The 25,178-nt window shown below is 38.1% G+C and overlaps 2 protein-coding genes and 1 non-coding gene across 4 annotated transcripts; 2 read left to right on the top strand and 1 right to left on the bottom strand.

The window, feature by feature from the left end:
• Window positions 1-528: 528 nt before the first annotated feature.
• Window positions 529-11,313, bottom strand: TRAPPC6B (trafficking protein particle complex subunit 6B). Of its 2 annotated transcripts, XM_045504330.2 has the most exons (7): window positions 10,942-11,313; window positions 10,487-10,607; window positions 5,956-6,023; window positions 5,103-5,220; window positions 3,883-3,966; window positions 2,230-2,323; window positions 529-1,477 (listed from the first exon to the last, which is right to left on the bottom strand). In XM_045504330.2, exons 2-7 carry the CDS (start codon window positions 10,496-10,498, stop codon window positions 1,446-1,448), a joined length of 408 nt encoding a protein of 135 aa, XP_045360286.1. In that variant the 5' UTR covers window positions 10,499-10,607; window positions 10,942-11,313; the 3' UTR covers window positions 529-1,445. The 2 variants fall into 2 exon arrangements, with proteins under 2 accessions (XP_045360286.1, XP_010965335.1); XM_010967033.3 differs by lacking the exon at window positions 10,487-10,607.
• On the top strand, window positions 4,265-4,337 carry TRNAT-UGU (transfer RNA threonine (anticodon UGU)). Its single transcript has one exon. It is a non-coding gene; the product is annotated as a tRNA-Thr (tRNA).
• A 2,666-nt stretch (window positions 11,314-13,979) lies between the features above and the next one.
• Window positions 13,980-20,593, top strand: PNN (pinin, desmosome associated protein). The gene is made up of 9 exons (XM_010967032.3): window positions 13,980-14,287; window positions 14,946-15,017; window positions 15,429-15,497; window positions 15,985-16,057; window positions 16,172-16,266; window positions 16,427-16,502; window positions 17,612-17,767; window positions 17,844-17,982; window positions 18,727-20,593. The coding sequence occupies exons 1-9, from the start codon at window positions 14,175-14,177 to the stop codon at window positions 20,205-20,207; spliced, it is 2,274 nt and encodes a 757-aa protein (XP_010965334.2). The 5' UTR covers window positions 13,980-14,174; the 3' UTR covers window positions 20,208-20,593.
• Window positions 20,594-25,178: the final 4,585 nt, after the last annotated feature.

Genomic DNA, 25,178 nt, shown 5'->3' with positions numbered 1-25,178 from the left:
TGGTTTTCTTTGCTGTGCAGCTTTTTAGTTTGACATAGTCCTACTTGTCTGTTTTCACCTGTGCTTTTGTTGATAGATCCAAGAAATCACTGCTAAGACCAGCATTTTGAAGCTTTTCTCCTATTTTCATTTAGGAGTTTTAAAGTTTCAGGTCTTAAGTCTGTCTTTAGTTCACTCTGAGTTGATTTTTGTGTTTGGTAGAAAGGTCCAGTTCCATTCTTTTGCATGTGGATATTTCTCAGCACCATCTGTTGAAGTTTGGTTTTTTTTTTTTTTTTTACTATTTTCTGCATGTCTTAAAAAAGCTTTCTCTACTAAAAGATCATAAAACTAACCTCATATTTCTTTAGCACTTTATGGTTTTATTGTTTTAAAAGTAAACCTTTAAAAGTGTGTTCTCCTTCCCCCACAGAAAAAGGAAATTCAATATTCCCATACTACTATTTGTATAACCTAACTTTCCCCTTGTCTCTACCAAGAGAGACTTCTTTTGGGCTACAAGTAACAAAATACACAACCAAAAGGAGATTAAACAATGTGAGGAATTTATTATCTCAACATAACAAACAGTCCAAAGGTAAAGCAATTTCAGGATTGGTTAATTCAGAAGCACAATTCAGGTGCTTTCTATCTGTGCATCCTGCCAGTGTGATGATAGCTTTCATCTTTATACTTGTCCTTTCTTGGTCATCAGACGGAAGAGAAGGTGAGAGAGATACTAATATTCTTTGGCCCTGGAGTCACTGAATTCTTGTCTATATCTCACTTTATCTATATATTTTACTTTGTTACGTTAATGGAGCTCTCAAGAACTGAATTCTATTAAAGTGAAATAAAAGTTTTTAAGCGACTTAGGCAGTCAGATATATATATCACACACACAACACAATGTATATAATGAAATCCTTAAACAGGCATAAAAATTCTTAATAGAAATAAATTATAAGCAATAAAATAATTAAGTTTAATTTAGTGTACTGTTTGCTTTTTTAAATAACAAATTCATAAAACAAACCAAAATTTGTTAATTCTTACACAAATAATTCTGATTGGTGTATACTTTTCTTTATGCTAATTTCCCACATCCTGAGTTTTGCTTCTCCATCTCTGATTAGATACACATCACTCTAAGCAAATAAGAACGTTTAAATAAGGGTCCTATGTTGGTGTTTAGTTATTTGAAATCAGGTTTTCATTCCGAGTAGTTTCAGTCAAGTGTATGTTATGGTAGAATGTTCTTTTACCTGTTTTAACTTGGTCTATGTTAAATTGATAAAATACAATCTTACTCCTGCTTAAGAATGCATCTTTCATTATATAAGTTAGCAAATAGCTTATATCAATTCAAATGTCCAACAATGTAATTAAACCATTGCTACTTGAAATACTTTATACAGGAATAATTTATCTCTTCACACTATGGAAGTCTTGCATTTCAGTAGGTTCTACAACTTCTGTATCATCACTTGAAATTTACCTAAAAAAGAAAACATGAAAAATCATTCTTTGATTTTTAGGTACAAGGAAAACAGGCCTAAACATCAATTTTCTGCTCTATTTAGGAAGTAGTTTCAGTCAAGAAACTCTCTATCAAACAACTTTTCACACTCTTTACAATATTTGATAAAGTCAGTGCCATTTTTATGAGATGATTATCTGGTCTGTGAATAAGTGCCTTTGTTTTTCTTTGTAATTCCTCCATTTGGGTATTTTGTTGTTAATCATCATTATTAATAGAAAGGAAATACAGTGATGCTCAATTTCATTATCAGTTGGTAGCTCTGGTGGAAAGATCTTTGGAAAGGAGTTTAGCGATAAAAGACTAATTGGCTTTATCTAGCTTTATATAAAGATATATTCAGAAAACTTTAAAAATTTTTTCAAAAGAAAACATTTTCAGCACTACAAGGAAATTTGTTATCTTAAAAAGAATACTGCAGAAAATCTTCCTTTAAAAGTTAAGAATCATCCCTTAAGTTGTCTTATAAATTTGGATTTCTATAGCACATTTTCTTAAATCATTGTCTATTATGGATTAAAAAATCACTATGAATATAAATATGCTACATATTATACCACAGTAAATGTTTGAATTGATAAAAGTAAAATGAAAGTTTTAGTATTTTAAATGTCCTCTAAGTAACAAAAACAAGAAACAAATAAACAAAAAACACCAGACCTGAAAAATAATTGCTAAAAACATTTGTAAGACATGTCAATTCAACTTACAGGCAGGCATTGAAGATACTTCAGCTGTTACAATACTTTTTATCCCCAAGTTTGATAAGCCACCTCTGATTAAGCCACATGTAAATGCTAAATACTAAAAGGAACAGAAAGTATAAACAATATTGAGGATTTACTAAGATAGTAAAGTTATTGATAAATATGACATTAAGTTAAACTTTGCTATTAATAAGTCATTGCTGTTTAAAAAAATGGTTGTTAGACTTCCCAGCTCCCTGGCCACTAAAACATGGACACATGATTTAAACCCAGCCAACTAGGTGGTCCAGCTCAGACTCTGAATCTGGAGTGAGTGACAAAAACAAGATGGAAACAGGTAAGAATTCGTTCTAGAGGTAGCACAGATAGCTTGTGTCTACTGTCAGCACTGCCCAAAGGATTCTAACTAGTCCCTCCTTGTGGAGTGATGTGGGCTATCTTTCTGGCTGCTTTAAACAACCATGGAAGGTTAAATCATTTTCTGAGCCTTCCCATCAATTCTGTAAACTAATATTTTTACATTCAATCAGAGTTGGTTTCTGCTTTCTCCAGCCAAGAATCTTGACTTATTCAACACTTACAGCCTACCACAACAAAGACTTATCCAGTTCAAAACATCAAAGTGCCAATGTTGAAAAACACTGTAATGTGGAAACAAGGAAAGGAAATGAGACTAAGATTCAGCAGAAAAAAGCAGGACAAAATTGAGAGCCAAAAATCAAATAATCCAAGGAATTTTTGATTATCTACATTTTTGTATTGCATGATATTCAACAACACTACTATATATCTATGAATAATATAGAATATTATTATTTTATAATTATACATAAATGGGTGCTGATAAGTAATCAGATCTGGAGTCATGAAACTAAACTGGAAGAGAACTTAGAGATTGTTCATAATATAACCAATTTTAACTAAGGTCCAGAGGGGTTATATAACTTACCCAATGTCACAAACCTATGAATTGTACAGTTAGCTTCAAATTAGATTTATTCGGTCCCAAGTCTATACTATTTCCACTACACCAAACTGCCTTTGTGTTAGATAATTTAGGTATGGACAAATTTTACAGATAAATAGCAGCTCATACATACTGCCCAAGATATTTTAATCACTTCAGAGGAACCCTTACATTAAAATTTGTCAGCTTTTCTTTAATACATCTGGTCTATTCATTGATTCCTACTTGAGACTGAAAAACAAAAATACACAAAACCCAGAAACACAGATATACTTAAAATATGTATTCTCAGGAAAAATGTTAACCACATCAAATTTCTTTAAAAATTTACTGAAGATTGCAAATACAAACTCTGAGGTGAATAATTTTGCATAGCTAATGCTAGTTTTTTAAGCTTGAATATCTTTTCTGATCTATATATGCTATATTGAAGAATCTACCATGAATCTACATTTTAATGGCATTTAAACTACAGTGTTTCTTTAATTGGTCAAAAAAGCCTACTTAGCTACAAGTTAATATAAGTTGTTTTAATATGAACATTTTCATAGAAAAATGTTTAAATAAAAAAAGAACAATTTAAAAAACTATTTTAAATTCGAAAGTCTCTTATGATTAGCACTGTACTCTTCCCCATGGTTCTACTTTTTTCATAATAAAAAACCCCAACCTTCTATTCTATTAAATACCTTAGACGCATGTTCTAAATACTGCTTTCCTGCAGACATTTGAGTAAGCAGGCGAAATTTGTTGTCCTGAAGTACATAGATGCCCTGTTCCAAAAATAGAAAAAACATCCAAAGTCAATGTAATCTATAGTATTTAAAAATTATCTCTTCCCTTCAAAACAAGTTAAAAATTTTAAAAAGTTATTAAAACTTCTTTCCATTGGTAAAATGGGTTCTTTAAATGAAGAAGTTCTGCAATGTTCAAGCTGGAGAGTTGTTCAGCATTTTTAACACTGATATTTACTGAGTGCTTTAAAGAAGATACAAAGATACATAAGACATAGTTACTATCCTTAAAGAACTCAGTCTAGTGTAAAAGAATCAGAAATACATGTCGGGGCGGGGAGCATATAGCTCAGTGGTAGAGTGCGTGCTTTGTATGCACGAGGTCCTGGGTTCAATCCCCAGTACCTCCATTATAAATAAATAAAAAATTACTCCCCTCACCTCTAAAAACAAAAAACTAAAGAAATACATGTCCAGGTGAAATTAGCAGTTATACGTTATTAACTCCTATCTAGAAGGCCAATAATCCAAGTCACTTCTTCCCATTAGCATTTCAAGTACTTCCAAGCTAAGGCTGATATTCTTATATGAAAAAAATGAATTCTATTGGCAGCTACTAGATACATTATCTTCATTTTTTTATACTTTATTAAAATTTACATATTTCCTTAAGTTTTAGAAAATAAATCTATTTAAATTTATAGTTTCCTATACAACCTATGAATTTTTACAATTACAAAGTATTTTAAGAGTAGAAAATATGACAGCAAGTAAGCAATACAAGAGTTATTTAAGAGTTAAATATGCTCCATGAATTAGACTTCAGAAATTACCTGAAAGACATAAATGTGATGTATTTGTGGTTCTGCATAGTATTACTACTAATAATAACAAAGGAACCAAATCCTAAAACCTTTATCATTCTGCTATTTGCTACTTTTTAAACTTAAATTTTGATTGAGGGAAGGAACAGCTATCGTGACTGATAACTGTCCCTTTGTCTTTATTCACTATATCCTATTAGAGAAAAAAAGGAATGATATATTAACAACATATAAGAGAAACATTCCAAAGTTGATTAGAAATTAAGTTTTATATAATAAGTAAATCACTAAAATAGGAGATTTATATTAAGTTAAAAGACTTAAAAAATAGGCCTTAATTTATCTAAATACCTGATGATTTGTCCTTAGATTGTCGATTTGTTTCTTGAATACTGTAGTCCAAAAATCTTTACAAATGAACTTCATGATATCTAACTCATCCTTGAACCTTGCAGTATCTTTTGTAAACCTAAAAAGATCAACTAGAAGTAATATAGTATTTTTCCTCCAAGGAAAGCAGGAGGGGCAAGTTATTCACTAGTTTCCAAAAGCCACAACAGCACTGAACATTTACTGACGGTCATAAAGTGATAAGCACCAAGCAAACAGATCCCATCTCAATGGATTCATGTTCTGTTATATAATTATGGGGCTAAAATCAGTCTAACGGTCTATTAGTCTCACAGTAAGCAGCAATTTTAGGCACAATTTATTCTAGCACATCAAAAAAAACTAAGCATGAGCATGGTATTGTTATATAAAATATAATCAAAGTTCAACTATTCAGATAATAAGAAAGGAATACTAAAAAGAATTGATCTATAAACTGGAAGATTATTACATGCATAACAGAAACTAAGCTATATATTTAAACAAAACTCCAATCCAGTTAAAGAACCTAGTAGACCCTAAGTAAGAAATGCAACAAGATTTCAGATAGTTGTTTCACTATCCAAGTTTTCAGGAAAAAAAATATTCAAAACATAAGATACATATTTTCTTCAAATATTAAAACATGAAAGTTGGATAACTGAGTTAGAATAGCATCAGACCTAAAAAAGAAAATTCAATCTATGAATTAAAAACCAGAGAATAAATAAAATTTGGGAATTAAAACTATCTCAGGTTTTATGCAGTCTTTTCAAATGGGTCATCTTTGTTCATAACCTACCTGGAAGAAAATTTTCAAATCCATACTGCTCACCTTTCTATCAATCCTTGTCCCACTCGAAAACCCATGTTTTCCAGCTTAGTAATACAGCGTCCATTTTCCTATTTAAAAAAATAATAAAGTGCTTTTAGAATGTGAGAATGTTAGCATTCAAAATTTACTTTAAGATGTTGGCGAAAAACATGAATGTAAATGTTCATACTTTTTTCACTGAAGCATTTTAAGAAAAAGTGGATTACAAATCATACTTGAATTTTCTTAGTACTAATCATTTTCATCAGGCAATAAGACAAATAGGGAACTGTTACTATTATTACTTTTCAAAAATGCCAAAGCCTCTTTCCAATTACTCTCCCTGCCTCCCTTGCCTTCTTCCATTTTCAACTATTCTCTCCTCAGTTATAAAAATGAGGTCAAAGGATCACCTTTGCCTCTGTGCTGTCACTAAGTTCTTCTGTCCCTTGCTTCAAGCTTTCAATTCTCAGTGTGTCTTAGTTGATGACCCCCCTACCATATGCCCAGAATCATGCAGTTGCTTTGCTTTTCCTTGGACAATCTGAAGGCTTTAAATACCACCCCTCTGTGGAAGACACCCCAAATCCTTCAGATGACCTACAAAGCCCTGTACAATCCAGATTCTTGTGCCTCAACTTTCTACTCTTCTTCACTCACTCCATCCAGCTCCACGGATCTCCTACCTGTCATTAAACATGCCAGGCAGTTTCCAAACTCAGGGCTCTTGCATAGGCAGGTCTCCCTCCAGATACTCACCTGACCAACTCCTTTGCATTAAGTCTTCACTCACATGTCACCATCTCAGTGAGGCCCATTTTAAACTTCTTTTAAAACGGCAGTATCACTGCACTTCAGAAACTCTATCCTAGTGATTCTTAACTGTCTCAAGACTAGCAATATCAGTCAGCATGACAGGGGAACTTGTAAAAGCTGCAAATTCAGTAATCCCACCCCCAGTTTACTGAATCAGAAACTGCAGATGTGGATCAGTAACCTGTGTTTTAAGAAGCCCTCCAAAAGTGATTCTAATGTTCTATCCCATTTCTCTGCTTAATTAATCTCCAAAAACTTCTCTCACCATTTAACGCAATGTACATTTTACTAATTTTATATGGCTCATGTGCCTCCATCCCCACCCTCTCCTAGAATACAGCTGCAAGAGGGCAAGAATTTTTATCTGTTCTGAAGCCTGTTGTCTCCCACTCACACCACAGGCCTCACCTTTCCCTGAACTTTCTTCTAAGGAGCCATGTCCTCCACTAATGGGTTGGACTACTAAATCTGTATTTCTAGTACAGACTTCAGTGGGGACAGCCATCATAGCCCCTCAAATTAGGCAAATTAAAAATGATACCATCTTAATGTCCTCAGCCTGCTCTGCCTCCACAATTCTTTTAACTTCACTAATGGCACCACCATCTATCTAGTTACCACGAACAGAAAACTTCCATTTTCTTCACCTCTTTGCTTTCACACACACTGCAGTCCTGTGGAGCCTATTGTCCACATGGTTCCCAAAATCCTTCTTCTCTCTCCATCCTTACTGCTTAAGTTAGCCCTTATTTCTCTCCCAATCTTCAATTAGGGCTTTCCAACTGATCTCATCTCTAGTTTTTTCTTCCTTTGATTTATCTTCTGTATTTCTGGTATTACAGACTTTCTAAAAGACAAATCATGTTGTTTCTCTACTGGACCTCTCAGCACCTTCTAAAGTCAAACTCCTTCATATGGCATTATGTGCCTCTCCTTAAAAGATCCCAGGCTAGTTACCCAGATTCACTAACAGCCACGTATCCACAAACATGCTTCTTCCACCACTCTGAAATTTCTATAGCGAATCCAGAGGCATGGTTTTGTCTGCCTCCATGCCTCTGCACATGCTGTTCCCTAGACTGCACACCCTTTAAGTTCTGCTCAAGTATCACATCCTCCCAGAAGCCTTCTCTGATACTCCTTTGGGCCCTATACTATTTTAATACTCTGAACATACATCTGTTATTTATCACTATCCTTAGTTTTTCTGTTATTTTCCACACTCACTCCCAAACATGCTCAGGTAGAATGAGTACCTGTAAGTCACAATGCTCTTTATAGAACAATCTGCTCTTTTTTCAATCACCTAGGAATATATTGATAAGCAGGAAATACGCTTATATGCAGACATTCTCAAATCCTAACTATGATCACATGAGCTTTTGAATGGAGCCCCAGTAAAAACCTTCTAATTTGCTACCTGTTCATTCACTTTGGCATCTGTGAGTACTCACTAGTAAGTAAAAAATTTTTAAGAAAAATTAAACTTGAGAATATTTTATCCATTAATCTGTTAAAAACTGTATCTCCATAAATTGGTAAATGCCCAGTTATTCAATTTTTAGATTTAATTTCTCTTCAAGCACAGTTTGAAAATCATTGATTTGGAGGGTGAGAACATTGGTTTTTTTCCTTTATTTCACTTCAACTTATGACTTTATGTCTGAAAAGACATATAAAAACCATTTCTGGATGATAGGTATCATGTCTTTCTTTTACATTTTTTATTATAAAAAATTTGAAGCACACTCAAAATAGAGACAGCAATGTAATAAACCTTTATACACCTAGATTCCACCATGGATTCTAATCATCAAGACTACCACATAACTTTTTAAAAATCCTTTTTGCTTAGATGCACTTTCAACTTTTCCCCCCACCATTTACAAATTGCAATAGGAAAAGAAAGTCATTTTTAGTTTAAATGATTAAAAACTTAACGATTTCCTCTCATATGACTAGCACAGCTCTCAAAATTAACAGTCATGATTAAAACAGATGTTTTGTTTTATTTTCACTAATTCATTGGGGAAAAAAGAGAAGGGTTTAAAAAAAATGTTTTCCTGGGCAAGAGTTGGAAGAGGGAAAGAAAGTAGAGGAAAATGAAGAGAATTGATTACACACGTGGTGGGGTGGGGAGCAGTGGTTTTATGATAAAAGAGTAAAAGGGATGTGCTGCTAATTATTCTCTGGGGAAAAAGGTAGAAGGAAGACTATCTTTGCACAAACAGCAAATGTCTGTTACTCAGCACAGATGCTAAACATTAACTATTGGTTGATGATGACAAAGTCAAAAGTTTGTAACTTGGAAAAATTCTCTATTACAGATGGTTCTGAATAAGAACAGAATTTGTTTCATTTCCAATACTCTTCCTGATGCCTTCTTACTAATATCTCTACTGCATAATGCCATAGACTGTCTGTCTCCCTCGAAAATTCGTATGTTGAAATCTAACCCCAAGTGTGATTTTATTAGGAGGTAGGGCCCTTGGGAGATGATTCTGTCATGAGGATGGAACCCTCAAGAATAGGATTAGTGCTCTTATAGGAGAGATCCCAAAGAGCTAGCTAGCCCCCTCCCACCATGTGAGCACAGAGCCAAAGCGCATCCATCTATGAACCAGGAGGAGGCTTTCACCAGTCAATGGATCTGCCGGTGCCCTGATCCTGGACTTCCCAGCCTTCAGAATTGTAAGAAATAAATTTCTGTAGTTTATAAGCCACCTAGTCTGGTACTTTTGCTATAGTACCCCAAACAGACACTATCCTTCTTGTAGTTTAAAACTGGCAGTACCTCTTCCTGGATGTCCTACAGGCACCACAATTCAACCTGTCCAAAATAATTCATTAACTTCAGCTCTTCTCCTTTATTCCCTCTCCACAAGCTTGACCACCTAGCTGCTCAAGCTAAAAACCTGGATAATTTTTAACACTCACTCCTATATTTAACCGAATCCTAGAAATTCTACCTCCTATCTCTAAAACCATTCTGCTTCTCCTTATCCAGATCTTCAGCTCCTTCCTGGACCCCTGCAATACTGAATCTTCTTACAAGGATCTTCCCTCTCCAGCCCAAATACTGGATTTTCTTTCTGAAATGCTAATGGGCAATGTCATTCCCCTCCTTAAAAATCCTCCACTGAGAAGGTCCATGTTTTTCATTCATACAAGGCTCTTTCTACCTTCAACTTTCAATACTTCTCACTCTCCACCTGTTCAATCAAGCCACAGTAAAATGCTTAAGCATACTTAAACACACCACACTCTTTCATACCTCTGTGCCTTTACCTTTGCCTAGGATGCTTTCTTACCCTCACATTCTACCTCTCTTTATCAACAGCATTATAGAAAGAGCTTTTGACTTGAGCAAGACTTTGGAATATCTCACTTACAAAATCCTACAACTCCATGATTCCATATCTAATTACCACCCAATGCATTCATTATTCATTGAACCCCTATTCCCTAATAACTAGGAGGTAGGGACTATCTTATTCATCTAACAGTGTCAGGCCCACAATACACTCTTAATATATTTTCTGAATGAATCAATGAGTGAATGAAGACTCCCACACATTAGAAGTTATCTCCACAAGGATGGGGCCATTATTTCGTTCATTACTACATCCCCAGCGCCTAGCTCTGACGTATAATGGACACTAAGTATATATTTTAAAATTAATTAAACTTTGTTTCCTAATTATAGTAATGCCTGCAAAGTTTCCTTTGCTTTTACCTCAGCTCTCATTAGCCTTTTTTCTTTGAGCTGCCTGCGGTGTTACTGAGGGTTAGCGATGGGAAGGGAGGGACAGGATTCTCAGCTGGGAGACGTCTGTCCAGTGGACGATTCGGAAGTGCTGGAAGTGACGACAGAATTAAGCAGGGGTGCCAAAATCAGCTGTGCAGTTAACTCTGCTGCAATCATTGTGGGGACAACACATGCAAGGGACAAAACTAAAAATCTGTAGCCTGGACAAAGAAGTATCAAATAGTAGAAGATACGAAAGAGATAAGGATGAAAGAATGGAGACAGCTGACAGGTTCTAGGGCTTAGGATACCTGCAGGTCGGCCAGTCTGTCTACACCTTGGGAGGCAATGAGTGGCGACGGGACAGGGGTTGAAAGAAAGCACTGAGTGGATACAAGGAATGTCACCGCAAAAGGACCTCACGGGCTTGTGGCCGAACTCACCACCTCCCCCTGCTCCGCGGACTTGTACACTCCAGACACCACCTCGTTATGCAGAAGCAAAAACAACGCCTCGTCCGCCATTTCCTGCTTATTCTTCCCAGCTAGGGAGCCGAATCCCGTTTGGGCCAGGCTCGGAGGTTCCGGCTAGAGCCTGAGCAGTTTGGCCGGCGCCGCGGCTCACTCAGTCCGCAGGCCGTCCCCCGCTGAGAGGAGACGGAGGAATTCACCCAGCTTCCGGAAGGGTGGTACTGAACTCAGCCTGAGCCGGGGCGAGCCCACCCGAGGGGCACCAAGTCCTTGGGCCGAACGGGAAAATCTGACAGCGGCGGGCGCCAAACCCAGCCCGCGGAGACCCGATCCGACCCCTGCGGGTGGGGGCGAAAACACAACTTCCGGTCCCGTCTACCCGGCGTTCCGCCAGCTCTATGGTTACCAAGTTCCTTCCCGGGAGTGAACTGCTGGCTCCCAGATAGGAGAGGATTTCTTTCCCACACGCCGTCGAACGCGGCGGCCGGGGCAGGTGGGAAAGTACGACTACAGGAGATCCGCTGCGATCTCTGTGTTAATGAGCTATGTTATAACTACAAGAATTTCTATTAGCTTCATCAGAGGTTCCACTTATGCCCTATGTTCCTTGATATGAAAAGTTGTAAAAACAAAAAATGAATAAATCGTCATTTTTCAGGCTATGAATTTTAGGTATATTGAGAAATTATCTCAATCCATTTTGAATTAAGTTTGGGTATACAAAAAAGATTTAGACCGTTTTGGCCATCATCAAGTTTACTGGTTTTACGAGGGGGGTGGAGTAGGCAAAGAACAAGATCATTTGAATCAGAAAATTCAAATGAAAGACTTAAGAAGTGCGACGTCACTGTGGGACGGAGTTCAGATAAGAATGTACGGCGGATGTGGGACTTAACTCCTACAGACGTGCAAATACATATGTTAAATCACATGCACATCTTAAATTTGGCAAACTTTGACTTAAACATGTTGCTTAGCCTATGATTAGTTCTTAGTAATTCACAAAGGAGTTTTTTTCCCAATTAATTCATTGCTTCCCCCAAATTAACATGTCGAGTTTTCTCAAATTCTAAACAGTAACCTCTCAACTCTTCATACCCTTTCACAGTAATTTAAGATTATGTTCCCGTAATTGGAATTGTGCCAGCTTTATTTTTTTAAACATGTACCTTCTAATGTTTGGATCACCTTTTTCAATCACCACATAAATCAAGCATTTAAGTTTCACCTAATCCTTTGAAAACACTCATTTTGAAGAGTTATTTTGCAATCATAATTTTTCCAGCACTAAAATTTCCCATATGTGAAATTAGGTCCTTTATATCCTAACTGTATTCTCTTCATCACCACCATCAAGGAAAAGGTGTCCAAGCCCACCACTGAGGTCAAAGATTAAGCAAAAGATTGGCAACTTACTAAGGTTGATTTCTTAAACTACAACAACATGTGTTCTTTGGATATTTTGGAGGCTAGAGGGGAATATATTAATGTTCAACTAAATGTTGAACATGGCATCCCCTTGATTGTCCCCCCAAAATCAGAGTATGTTAAATTTCCCAGGATCTTAGTAATAGATCCTATGTAAGTAGGAATAGATCCTACGTTTTTGGCTACCTCTAAAAGCATCTTCCCATGGAAACGTTGTTACCCTTCATGGCTAGGATCTACTGTTACCAGATTCTGATGCTTCACCTACTGCCTACTACACAGGATTGTAATAAGGATCAACGAGACCAAGTATGCTCACATCAGAATCAAACAATTATTTATCAACCCTCATCCCTCTTACCCAGCTTTACCTTTTCTTTTTTTGTTCAGCACTTAACCCATTTCTACCATGCTATGTTATTTACTTACGGTTATCATCTGTGTCCACACTCTCCCTGCCACCAAGCTCCTTGGGGGTAGATAACTTTATTGTACACTGATGTATCCAAGTGCCTAGAATAGCGTCTGGCACATAGTAGGGGCTTAATAAGTATTTGCTTAATGAATGAGTACATGAATGATCTTTGCTCCCCGAGGAGCCTATAAACTCCATGGAAGCAGGAACCGCAGCTATCTTGTTTTAGGCTTTTCCCTCAGAGCCAAGCTTAACCCAGTAAGAACTTTCAGGATTGTTAGATGAATTAAAATGGTAGCTCGGGTTAAATAAAGTTGGGATGATAATACTTGGTACAAGGATGCCTGACTTGACAGATGGAGGATAAAAACCCAGATTATTCATAATATTGTCTCTGTGGGGAAATGCTTCCTGAGCTACCATTTGCAAATACATTTCTGAAACAAAACCGGTTCTCAGGTTGGCAGTGCAGGTAAAGCCTAACCAAAAGCTGACGACACTCTCACAAAGAACAGGACTACTCCCCCAGGCCCCATTTAAACCAGTCAGCTGTAGGACGGGTGTAGGAGCTAATGCCCATCTCATCTGTCTCACTGTCGTTTTTCTTGCAGTATTAGGTCTGAATGATGATTCCAGGCCGTTGTGACCTAGCGACAGTTAACTCCAGTATCTCCAGTCTCAATTTCCCTATCAGTAATAAAAGGCATTTTATTCAAGCTTTTGGTTTGTGGGGGACAAGGCACGTAAAGTGTTTCACACAAATTACATAATTGTTAGCTATCACGATGAAAAGCTTTCCCCTTCCTTCGCTCTTTGCTTCCCTCGACTGTCTCTGGTTTACCCTCATCAAGGGAAGCCCGCGCCCCTCCCACCCCTCCTGTGAGCATGCGCACCAACAGAATGGCCGCACCCTCTCCTAATCAAATCATTTGCCGGGGAAGGGGGAAAATAGACTCGCCTCCGCCCTACGCTGACAGGAATGGGTGGTTAAACGGTAGGAGGCATGTCATACACGGGGTAAAAAGGGCTGGAAAACTGCGCTTTCCTCACCCAAAAAGCCGACCCGCGAACCCACGTCTCCGAGGACCAGGGGACTCTCAAACCCACCCCGGCTCTGCGCTAGAAGCAGAGCCCAGCCACCCGCAGCTAACCCGGGAGGGAGGCACCGCCTGGCGGACTTTTCATTGGCCCAGAGTCCCATAGGCCGGCAGCTTCTCCCCCTTCCGGTTGCTGAGTGGTTGAGGCCGAACTACAACTCCTCTCGTCATTGGCTGAGCCCTGCTGTCAGTCCTCTGGCGTCTCGCAGCGCGACCCAGCCAGGCGCGGCCTGCCGAGCAGTCTCGAAGCCTGCTGCAGGGAGAAGATGGCGGTCGCAGTGAGAACTTTACAGGAGCAGCTAGAAAAGGCCAAAGAGAGCCTTAAGAACGTGGATGAGAATATTCGCAAGCTCACCGGGCGGGATCCGAATGATGTGAGGTGAGGAGCGGATGGGAAATGCCGGCCCCGAGGGCAGTCGTGAAACCGGGGTGAATTGGGGGCGGGGAGGGCGGCCAGCCCTGAGGAGGCTGGAACATCGAGGCCTGGTCCCGGGCAGCCGTAGAACCCCGTCCTTGCTGAGGTGGGAGTTTCCCAGGCCCCCGCCGTAGGTCCTGGGGCGCAGGTACGTGAGGAAGTAGAGCGGGCCCTGGTTGCGCCGGGATGGCCTCCTGTCCTGTGGAAAGGCCCGGACTGCCGATTCCCGCCCTCGGCCCTGCAGGCCCGGAACTGCTGCACAAAGCCTTCCTCCCGCCGAGGCCCCGGTCCGGAGCTGGCCCGGAGACCCTTCCGGGACGAGCCGCCCCCTCGCCCCTCGGCGCTTGCCCACGTGCAACTTCCTTGGGGCTGGCAAAATTCCGACCTGATCCAAGCTTGTTAATGGGTAGTTGCACCGAGGTAAATATAATTTCTGTGTTAGTGATCTTGGAAAAACAGGGAGGTTTCTATATAGTACTTCCTGCCTTGATTCAAACACGTGACTTTGAAACCGTCATTTTAGAACTTTTCTGGTTATTTTTTCTTGATGATGAACTACGCCCGTTAAAGTATTTGGTGCACTTAGATATGATTTTTGTACTGACTTGTAAATATCTCATAGGCCCATCCAAGCCAGGTTGCTGGCCCTTTCTGGTCCTGGTGGAGGTAGAGGACGTGGTAGTTTATTGCTGAGGTAAGATTTCCTGAGGATTTGATTCATTTGCTAAGATCATTGGCACTTATTATACTAAATTAATGTATCGACTTAAACAACATTCGTGGTAGAGCCGATGTTAGAAATGTTTGTTTTGTTTAAAGCTGTAATCAGCCTTAGTTTTCTGTATAGTTACCCTTTTAACTTCATTTACATGCAGAAATGGAGATTGAAGAATATAGTAACTGTACCAGTCATGTGTAAACGTAATTTATTCCCATGTAGTTTTTTTTTCAATGCTGAAAAACTACCTGGGAATAAATGCCCAGTTAAGGTTGCTTTATTTAATTGGAAGGGTTTTTGAAGATTGCAACTAAATTCTCTTTCTTAAATGAAAATATCATTTATCTAAAATTTCAAGTGCTTAATATTGGTCATTGTTTGTTGCAGGCGTGGATTCTCAGATAGTGGAGGAGGACCCCCAGCCAAACAGAGAGACCTTGAAGGGGCAGTCAGTAGGTATGCTGAGGGACAAGATTCTGAAGGCATATTTGTGTGTTCTGTCTTTTGAGGTAGCATGCAAATTAAATATTTAATAAATATTATTTTGTTCAGTTGTATTAGAATTAAGTAGTATACCACTTTCCCTGAGTTTGTTTCCCTGGTATTTGACTAAACTGAGACAGCCGATATCCCTCAGAACTCAGTTGTTCAGTTACTGTTAATAGAAATTTTACCAAAGCAAAGGTCATGAAAAGAATAGGACTGAGAAAAAAGTCGATTTGTGCCACTTTTCTGTCTTGTACTTCAAAAACTAACCTGCTTGAGAAGTATAGGAGATCAGAGTTTGGATTGGTCCTTTTACTACCAGAGGAAAGAGTAAAATGTGATGGAGACATAGAATGAAGCCTCTGGAAATGAGTCCTAAAAAAAGTAGTAGTTTGCCCTTGGTATGTGCTGAAGTCCAATTTTGCAGTGGTCTTTTAAATCGTTTTTCCTATGTCAGGCTGGGCGGGGAGCGTCGGACTCGGAGAGAATCACGCCAAGAAAGCGACCCAGAGGACGATGATGTTAAGAAGGTAATTGAGATTAAAGGGAAAATAGAGTATGAATATAGTGTTTTCACCTTACTGCATTTGAAAGAGTGCCACTCGCATTCTAGTTAAATTACTGAGATTTCTTTTCTTCTGCAGCCAGCTCTGCAGTCTTCAGTCGTAGCTACCTCCAAAGAGCGCACACGTAGAGACCTTATCCAGGATCAAAATATGGATGAAAAGGGAAAGCAAAGGTATCTTTTGTATTCTTTTGGAGGAAAACTTGTCAAATAATGCAATTTTAAGAAAATTTTTTAAAATGTTCAGATGTCTGTACTATGTTCCTGTTAGGAAATAGCAGGCTTACATGAAGTGGAACCTTTTGAAATTGGATTTTCTTTTTCTGTTCTTCAGGAACCGGCGAATATTTGGCTTGTTGATGGGCACCCTTCAGAAATTTAAACAAGAATCCACTGTTGCTACTGAAAGGGTATTTAAGCAGTTTTTTCTTTGCTTCCTTAAGTTATCAAAGTAGTGGATGGTGTATTTTTAGAAAGAGCTGAGAAGTTCTTTTAAGATTTAACTGCAGGCTTCATAAAGTGGATTACTGATATTTTGGGGCTGCGGGGAGGTTTAATTGCAGCCTAAAATGAAGCCAAGGTAAAACTTTCTGAAGTTGTTAAATTGTTAGCTGGTCCTTTTTGAGGTGCCATTTAGTAACTTAGTGAACTTCTCTTTGTAGTTCAGAGAGCCAAGTCTGATACAGGAGAACCTGAGTTCTGGTCTCAGCTCTATAACAATCTCATTTTGCGGTCTTGGACAGTTGCTTCATTTCTTTAGGTCTTAGAGTGCTTTCTTTCAAATAGGGAGTTGAACTTGTTAATCATAAGTAATTCAGTAATTTTGATTTTTAAGAGTTATATCTCAGGCACTGTAGAAACAGAAGCACAAATTAAATTCCCTGGTCTCCATAGTTTATTAACTGGGTCATATTTCTGGAAGTTTTTTACTAAAGCTACAGAACTGTGTTCTTGGAGTTGAATACCAAGTTATTGTTTCTCAGGAGAGAACTATAAGGAAAGGGAGATAACAGTTCAGGTACAGGAGACAAATAAAATTAGAGTTCAGTTTTTATACGTCAACTCTTAGAGAATGTAAAAGGCTTAAAGCATCTTAATGTTCGAGGAATAAGTTGGTAGATTTTTAAAATAGAGAGTTAACTATAGCTGGCTAGTTACTTTGTTCATGAGGACATCACTTCTGTTAAATTCTTTGATTTGGAAAGAATAACTGAATGTAATCTACAAAGACAGTACTATTTCTATTTTAGATCAATTTATGGAAGAACCTTACCTAAAAGTTATGTTGGAATGGAAGTTGTTGGTATTATGGTTAACGACCTTAACATTTGGATTTTTACATAAAGGTTTTCTTCCTCATTTCTTGACAGAAATTATAATCCACCTCAAATACTAAGTTTGAATTAGCTGGTGTCCAGAATTGCAGTTGTGAAACATATATGCAGACAACAGTAAAATTGTAGTGTTTTACATAATCACAACATACAATAAGCTTTTAAAGATTACTGTTTACCTTTAGCAAAAGAGGCGCCAAGAAATTGAACAAAAACTTGAAGTGCAGGCAGAAGAAGAAAGGAAGCAAGTTGAAAATGAGAGGAGAGAACTGTTTGAAGAGAGGCGTGCTAAGCAGACAGAACTGCGGCTTTTGGAGCAAAAGGTTGAGCTTGCGCAGCTGGTGAGTATATTTTGAAATTCTAAGATTGGTTAGCCTTCATGTTGACAAAAGCACTGACCTTTTACCTTTTCTTCAGCAAGAAGAATGGAACGAGCATAATGCCAAGATAATTAAATATATAAGAACTAAGACAAAGCCCCATTTGTTCTATATTCCTGGAAGAATGTGTCCAGCTACCCAGAAACTAATAGAAGAGTCACAGAGAAAGATGAATGGTAAGTGTACATGAAAAGGTCCTTGGAAAAACTCCTAAATGAGTAAGGTAACACACTCATACATACATGTTTGTTTGCTATAATAAATGTGATTCAATAGATAATTTTTTTTGAAAGATATTCTAAGATGCTAAGGTGTTTGGAGCACAGGAGCATTTGTTTCATGATAGATTTTAACTGGAAGCTCATATATTGTAGACAGTGCTTAATACTTGTTTATTTCTTAAGCATTTGAGTGAGATGACTTCTCTTTTGTTTGGTAGTCTTAGTAGCCATACATAAATGCTAGTGAATCAAAAATTGAATGTTGATGTAGTCCATAGAGGGCACACATGGAAGAGTAGACACTACTAATATGGTGGCTAGATGATTTGTTTCTTCCTGGGATCAGAAAAATTAATGCATGATATGATACCATAAAACTAATTGTTCAGAAGTTTTGTTCTTTTTCATCTAGTATGAAGTAAAATAGCAAAAGATTATCCTGGTTTTCCATTGGTTAGATACTGTGTAGTTTTCCTGCTACTAATTTCTTAGTGTATAGGTTTCCAGTGGATCTTTGCTTTTGTCATCTTACATCAATTTGTAATTACGTGTTTGCCATAATTGGTCTTCTGTCATCATCTCTTTACAAAGAAGAAATTTAGATAAAGTTCAATGACAATGTGTAACTAGGCGTCAAATTATGACTTGGATTATTCTAAATCATAGTAAATGTTACAAGTGTAAATTTTCGTTCTTTAGCTTTATTTGAAGGTAGACGCATCGAATTTGCAGAACAAATAAATAAAATGGAGGCTAGGCCTAGAAGACAATCAATGAAGGAAAAAGAGCATCAGGTGGTGCGTAATGAAGAACAGAAGTCGGAACAAGAAGAGGGTAAGGTGGCTCAGCGAGAGGAAGAGTTGGAGGAGACAGGTAATCAGCACAATGATGTAGAAATAGAGGAAGCAGGAGAGGAAGAGGAAAAGGAAATAGGTATAGTTCATAGTGATGCAGAGAAAGAACAGGAGGAGGAGGAACAAAAACAGGAAGCGGAAGTTAAGATGGAGGAGGAAACTGAGGTAAGGGAAAGTGAGAAGCAGCAGGATAGTCAGCCTGAAGAAGTGATGGATGTGCTAGAGATGGTCGAGAGTGTCAAAAATGTAATTGCTGAGCAGGAGGTAATGGAAACCAATCAAGTTGAAAGTGTAGAACCTTCAGAAAATGAAACTAGCAAAGAATTAGAGCCAGAGATGGAATTTGAAGTTGAGCCAGATAAAGAATGTAAATCTCTTTCTCCTGCAAAAGAGAGTGCTAGTGCTCTAGAAATGGAAAATGAGCCTGAGGAAAAAGAAGAAAAAGAATCTGAGTCCCAGCCTGAGCCTGTGGCTCAGCCTCAGTCCCTGCCTCAGCCTCAGCCTCAGCTCCAACCCCAGCCCCAGCCCCAGCCCCAGCCCCAGCCTCAGTCTCAGTCTCAGTCTCAGTCTCAGGCCCAGTCCCAGTCCCAGACCCAGACCCAGACCCAGACCCAGACCCAGACCCAGCCAGTACTCCAGACCCAGCCAGTACTCCAGACCCAGCCTCTCTCCCAGCCTGAGACTGTGCCATTAGCTGTTTTACAGCTGGCACCTCAGGTTACTCAGGAGCAAGGGCATCTACCACCTGAGAGGAAGGAGTTTCCTGTAGAGTCTGTAAAACTCACTGAGGTAATAGTAGAGCCAGTCTTGACAGTACATCCAGAGAGCAAAACCAAAACCAAAACCAGGAGCAGAAGTAGAGGTCGAGCTAGAAATAAGACGAGCAAGAGTAGAAGTCGAAGCAGTAGCAGTAGCAGTTCCAGTAGCAGTTCATCCAGCAGCAGCAGTGGCAGCAGTTCCAGCAGTGGCAGCAGCAGTAGCCGAAGCAGTTCCAGCAGCAGCTCCAGCAGCAGTGGCAGCAGCAGTAGGGACAGTAGCAGCAGCAGCACTAGTAGTAGTGAGAGCAGAAGTCGGAGTAGGGGCCGGGGGCACAACAGAGACAGAAAGCACAGAAGGAGCGTGGATCGGAAGCGGAGGGATACTTCAGGAGTAGAGAGAAGTCACAAATCTTCAAAAGGTGGTAGTAGTAGAGAAGCGAAAGGATCAAAGGATAAGAATTCACGGTCTGACAGAAAGAGGTCTATATCAGAGAGTAGTCGATCAGGCAAAAGATCTTCAAGAAGTGAAAGAGACCGAAAATCAGACAGGAAAGACAAAAGGCGTTAATGGAAGAAGCCAGGCTTTCTTAGCCTATTCTTTGCAGCAGAAGATTTGTTGAATAAAAGGATTACCTTTCCTTGTAAGGAGAATGCTGCCTTAAGAATTGCATGTTGTAAAAAATTTTTTGGAAAATACAGACTGTTTGTTTACCAGACATTCTTGTACTTTTGCATAATTTTGTAAGAGTTATTTATCAAAATTATGTGAGGTTCCAAAATATGTAAAAATAATAATAATAAAAAAAGATTAACATCCCTTGTCATCTTTTTTAAAAACCCTATACTCTTCAGTAAGAATCTGTATATTTTAATAGGTAAATCTTAAAGTCTGTTCCCTTCTAATTCTGTATCATACATTGCTTTTGTAGAAATAAATGTGCATTTCTTTCATTAGTTTTGAGATGTCCTTGTTGACGCTTGTATAATAAATATCCTCTTGATACCATTTTGAGCTTTTATCACTAGATACTGAACATGATTAGAATGTTTTGAAGGTTTCCTCACTTTTATTTGCCTTATGAGTTGTCAGAGTCAAAATCTTTGCAGCTTTGATGGGAGCATAGTTTGTTCCCCTTAAAATCACTCTTTTTTCTAATCTCCCTTGTTATTTTAATCTAAGGAGTTCCACCTGTTTTTCATATTTAAAACATAGATTTGGTAGATAACTTAAAATGGTATGATTTGGTTGGCATTTTCTTTATGATTATGGGAGTGTCATTCTTTCGTCTCCATGGTTACTTGTGTGATACAACATATACATCTGATCTGTTAAAGAAAATAATCACTTTCCAGGGGAGGGAGGTAGAAAAGTATATTCTAAACTTGGATTTTGAGTTTGTGGTCTTGTCTTAACTTTTGTGTTGGCCCTAACTGAAACATGCCAATATGTGTTTTCAAGAATTTTTGTTTAAGTATTGTATGAAAGTTTACAAAATGAAGGAAATTCATCTACACTTGAATCTGTAAGCAAGATAACACGCAAGTGGTACCAAATGATTATTAACATTGTTTTATAAATTTGTATGAATTTGGAGTATCTGTTGCCCATTACTATAAATGTGCAAATAAATGTGGCTTAGACTTGTGTGACTGCTTAAAACTAGTACTTGTATTAACTTTCTGATGCTTTATACAAGAGAGCACTTAAATTGCAAATGGCCTTTTTTGAGTTCATAATTTAACATTGTGATTGTAGTTTTAGGCTTCACTTTGAATGTTCATTATGCCTTCCCTTGACGAGTAAATGGTAAGAGTAAAAATGTCATCATGCATTTCCACATTGTATAAATGTAAGTGAACATGTTAACGGAATCTTTTTTTTTTAAAAAATCCTTTCTTGAAGCAATTTTTAAATAGTAAAGTAGTAGAATGTCTCAAACTACTACCTGCATCCCTGAGCCAGTTCCACCAAGAGTCACTTCGCCCAGGAATTTGAATACCAGCTTTCAGTACAGATTTTACTTTACTGTGTGCGATGGTGGGGGAAAGGTTGGTAAACACTTGAAAGGGATGACCATAAAACTTAACTTGGTTCTTAAAAAAAAACCCAAAACCCCGTATTCAATGAATCTAAAATAATTGTATGCATTTAAGATCTTGTACAAGTTAAGTTTTGTTCACACATTTTTATCCAGGAAATTTGAACTGTTGTCATGGTGCTTATAGAAAAGATTACTTTGGGCTTTAAGTTCAGTTTTTGGGAATGGCAGTGGCAGTGATGGGACTGTAATGCATGAGCAGGAAAAAAGGAGGAAAGATCTTTGGAGTATGAAGAGTAACTTTTTCATTTTTTTGGTGTTTCCAAGTAATGTTTTATTCTTAAAAATTCTATTTTAAGGAATTTATTTTCAGAGATGTGTATGATTGATTCCTTGCAAAGATATGAGGGATGTTAGACTAAGAATAATAACAGTTTCCAGGGGTCCCATTAGAGGTTAGAAATTATTTTTTAGGGAAAATTTAGAAGCTGAACAGGGTATCGCTAATGATTAAGGACAAATTAGTTTGGAGCTCTGTTAATCTGTTTAGGAAACGGCTTGTTTGCTCTGAGTTTCCAGGGTTGGCATGGCCACAGAAATGGGAAGATAATTTGGTCTTCAAAGAGCTGTACCCAGTCATGCTCCGCTGTGTACTGTCTAGAACTTTGGTAGCTATATACATGTATACTCTAGGAATTTGAGCCAAGCAAAACCCACAAAGAAATGAGTTTATAGATTAATAAATTGACAGTTAAGTGGTTACATGGGTAGTAATCTGGGCCAATGCTGTCAGGATAATCATTAAAATGTTTTGGTGTTCAATTTCTTAACATGAATTTTTTATTTATTTTTTTATTTTTTTTGAGTAAAGGTAGATATATTTAGAGAGATCTATATTACAGAGTGCAGGCTGTTTCAGAAGGCCAGAGAAAGGCCATGAGGTGTAGGGGTTGGGTGCTTAGGTTAAAGTAGATACGCACTCCATAGACAGAGCAGGGGCCGTCTCCAGAGATAAGGGAGCGAGAGACCCAACATGAATTTTTTTAAACCTTTTTTGAAATCATTGAGTAAAAGTGTTAACCCAGTTACCCCTGAGATAATGCCACTAAAGCACTTAGCCCAGAAAACCTGTTGGCTGTTTACATGATTGGACCTTCTTACTCTAAGAAATCAATAGGAAAGATTGCAGCTAGGTAAAAATAAACCTGAGGTATCTGAAAATTCCTTACACTGTTCTTTGTTTCACCTAGCATGGTACTCAGATACCTACAGCTAAGCCATTTCAGCACCCTCTTTAAGTTTGTAACAACCCTTATTTCCCTTCATTGTCCCTTTTTCTGGCTTTATCTCCTTTCATAGCATTTAAATATAATCATATTGTACTTTGATTTATTGTCTAGTTCCCACTAGAATAGAAGCTCCATGAGAGCAATTTGGTTTTGATTTTTTTTCACCCAATTGCTCTAATTCAGGTACCTGGGATAGGTCCTTGTGCATTATAGGTGATATGAGTTAATTGTGTCAAGCCATTGATGTGGTTTGTGTGATTCTGTCTGGTGGTTTTTCCAATTTTCAGTTGCCTCTTCCAGCACATCCATATATGCTTACTTGAAACAATGAACTGAGAAAGGAAGGCACCATTGTGGCTGGAGCAGAGTAAGCAGAGAGGAAAGTAGTAAAGTAGTTGAGAGGTAATAGGCTCAGTTTGTATGGGGCATTACAGGCAATTTTAAGTTCTTTAGCTTTTATTTACGGCAAGTTGTTAGAGAGGTTTGAAACCAGAGGTAAAGTGACAGAAGTTACGTTTTGGCAGAATTACTCCAGCTGCAGAACTAAGGAAAGACTTAAATGCAACCAAGGGTGAGAACAGAAACAGTTAAGGAACCATTGCAATAATTAGGCAAAATAGTAACCTAGGCCAGGGTGCTAGTAGTAGACGTGGTTAATCAGATTCTAAATACATTTTTAACATAGTCCCCAAGGAATTTTTTTGGTGGACTGTATGTGGTGTGAGAAGTCAGGGATTACTAAAGATTTTACCTGAGCAATTAGAAATGAATTGCCATTAGCTGAGATGGGAAGGGCCTGAATGAACAGGTTTGAGAATAGTGGAGATGAACGGATCCAGGAGCTTAGTTTGAGATTCCTAGTAGACATCCAAGTGAAGATGGAAAGTAAAGGAAGCTAGGCATACCATTTGGATTCAGGAGACAGTACTTTATAGGAAATATAAATTTAAGAGTTCTGAGCGTATCAGTGGTAAGATCACCAAGGAATGAGTGTAGAGAAAAGAGTTGTAATCACAGCTGAAGAGGATCCAGCAAAAGAGAAGCCAGAGAAATAAAATGGAATAGACTGGTGTTTTGGAAGAGAAGGAACTGTTTCAAGCAGGAAGTATAATCATGTGCCAAGTGATGCTGATAGGTTAATAAAAATGAGTTAAGAACCATTGGATTTAGTAACATAGGTCATTAGTGACCTTCAAAATAACAGTCTAAGGAGAGATGAGGGTAAGAGCCTGATGGAGGACTAGAGATGGAGGCGAGTATCACTTCCAGTTAAGGTAGTTAAATTGGACCAACCTCCCACTGAGAACTGGAAAAGCTTTGTTATATAGATACAGATAAAAATCTGAAGCCTTTAGAGAACTATTAAGGTACTAGAGGATTATTGGGCCAATATCTGAGAAAAGAGGAAACCCAGAGATGCCTTGCTTTTGGGCTATCTTTCCCCAAGAGCCTCTTACGGAGGAGACTGTCAAGACCCTGAAAATCAAGGTGCCAGACAGACAAAATCTTGAGTTGAACAGTCACTAACAAGGGGAGTCCTTTTAACCTTCCTACACCCCAAGCTTTGGGTTGGAACCCTAAAGTGTTACACTCAAAAATAAGGTGAAGCAGAAATAGACCAGTCTTCAAAGGGACTGAACCTTACTGGATTGTGATTTGGGATTGCTGGTGCTTCTGGCCTGCCTGCCTGCCCAAACACAACAAGGGATAAAAGATAAGATCCTGTGATTAAAAGACAACAGATAGAACAGATGACAGAGCCAAAGGGGATCCTCATAATGGTGTTATCAGTCCTGTACTTTTAAAATAACTCAACATATTCAAGGAACTGAAAGATAAGATTGAAAATTTCAACAGAGAATGGAAAACGTTTTAAAAATCAAATGGAAATTCTAGAACTGAAAAACATCATTTTTGAAATCAAGAATTCAGTGGCCAAATTTAACAGTAGATCAGAGCTGGTCAGTGAAGAATGGCTGAGGATTTTCCACAACTGAAGAAACAGTAAGCCCATAGCCTTGAACCTCAAGTAGGATAAATAAAACCACACTTAAGCATTTTAAAACTTTTGAAAACCAAATACAAATTCCAAATGTATGGGAATGGTCTAGTTATCTTTTTTATTATTGATTTGTAGCTTAATTCCCCTGTCATTAAAGAGCATACTCTGTATAATTTCAGTTGTTTAAATTTTGTTGAGAATTGCTATTA

This window comes from Camelus bactrianus, chromosome 6, assembly GCF_048773025.1.
Source record: "Camelus bactrianus isolate YW-2024 breed Bactrian camel chromosome 6, ASM4877302v1, whole genome shotgun sequence".
NCBI classification, from domain to species: domain Eukaryota; kingdom Metazoa; phylum Chordata; class Mammalia; order Artiodactyla; family Camelidae; genus Camelus; species Camelus bactrianus.
Note: the sequence above shows the minus strand (reverse complement) of the source record. Positions and strands in the feature narration are given on the sequence as shown.

Bases quoted from the DNA above. Each gene is read 5' to 3' on its own strand.
- TRAPPC6B (XM_010967033.3), bottom strand. From the start codon at position 11,022: ATGGCGGACGAGGCGTTGTTTTTGCTTCTGCATAACGAGGTGGTGTCT. The intron at 5,221-5,955 runs GTGAGCAGTATG...TGATCTTTTTAG, and splicing joins GGACAAGGATTGATAGAAAG to GTTTACAAAAGATACTGCAA. The intron at 3,967-5,102 runs GTATTTAGATAA...TTTTTGGAACAG, and splicing joins ATCTAAGGACAAATCATCAG to GGCATCTATGTACTTCAGGA.
- PNN (XM_010967032.3), top strand. From the start codon at position 14,175: ATGGCGGTCGCAGTGAGAACTTTACAGGAGCAGCTAGAAAAGGCCAAA. The intron at 14,288-14,945 runs GTGAGGAGCGGA...AATATCTCATAG, and splicing joins CGGGATCCGAATGATGTGAG to GCCCATCCAAGCCAGGTTGC. The intron at 15,018-15,428 runs GTAAGATTTCCT...TGTTTGTTGCAG, and splicing joins CGTGGTAGTTTATTGCTGAG to GCGTGGATTCTCAGATAGTG.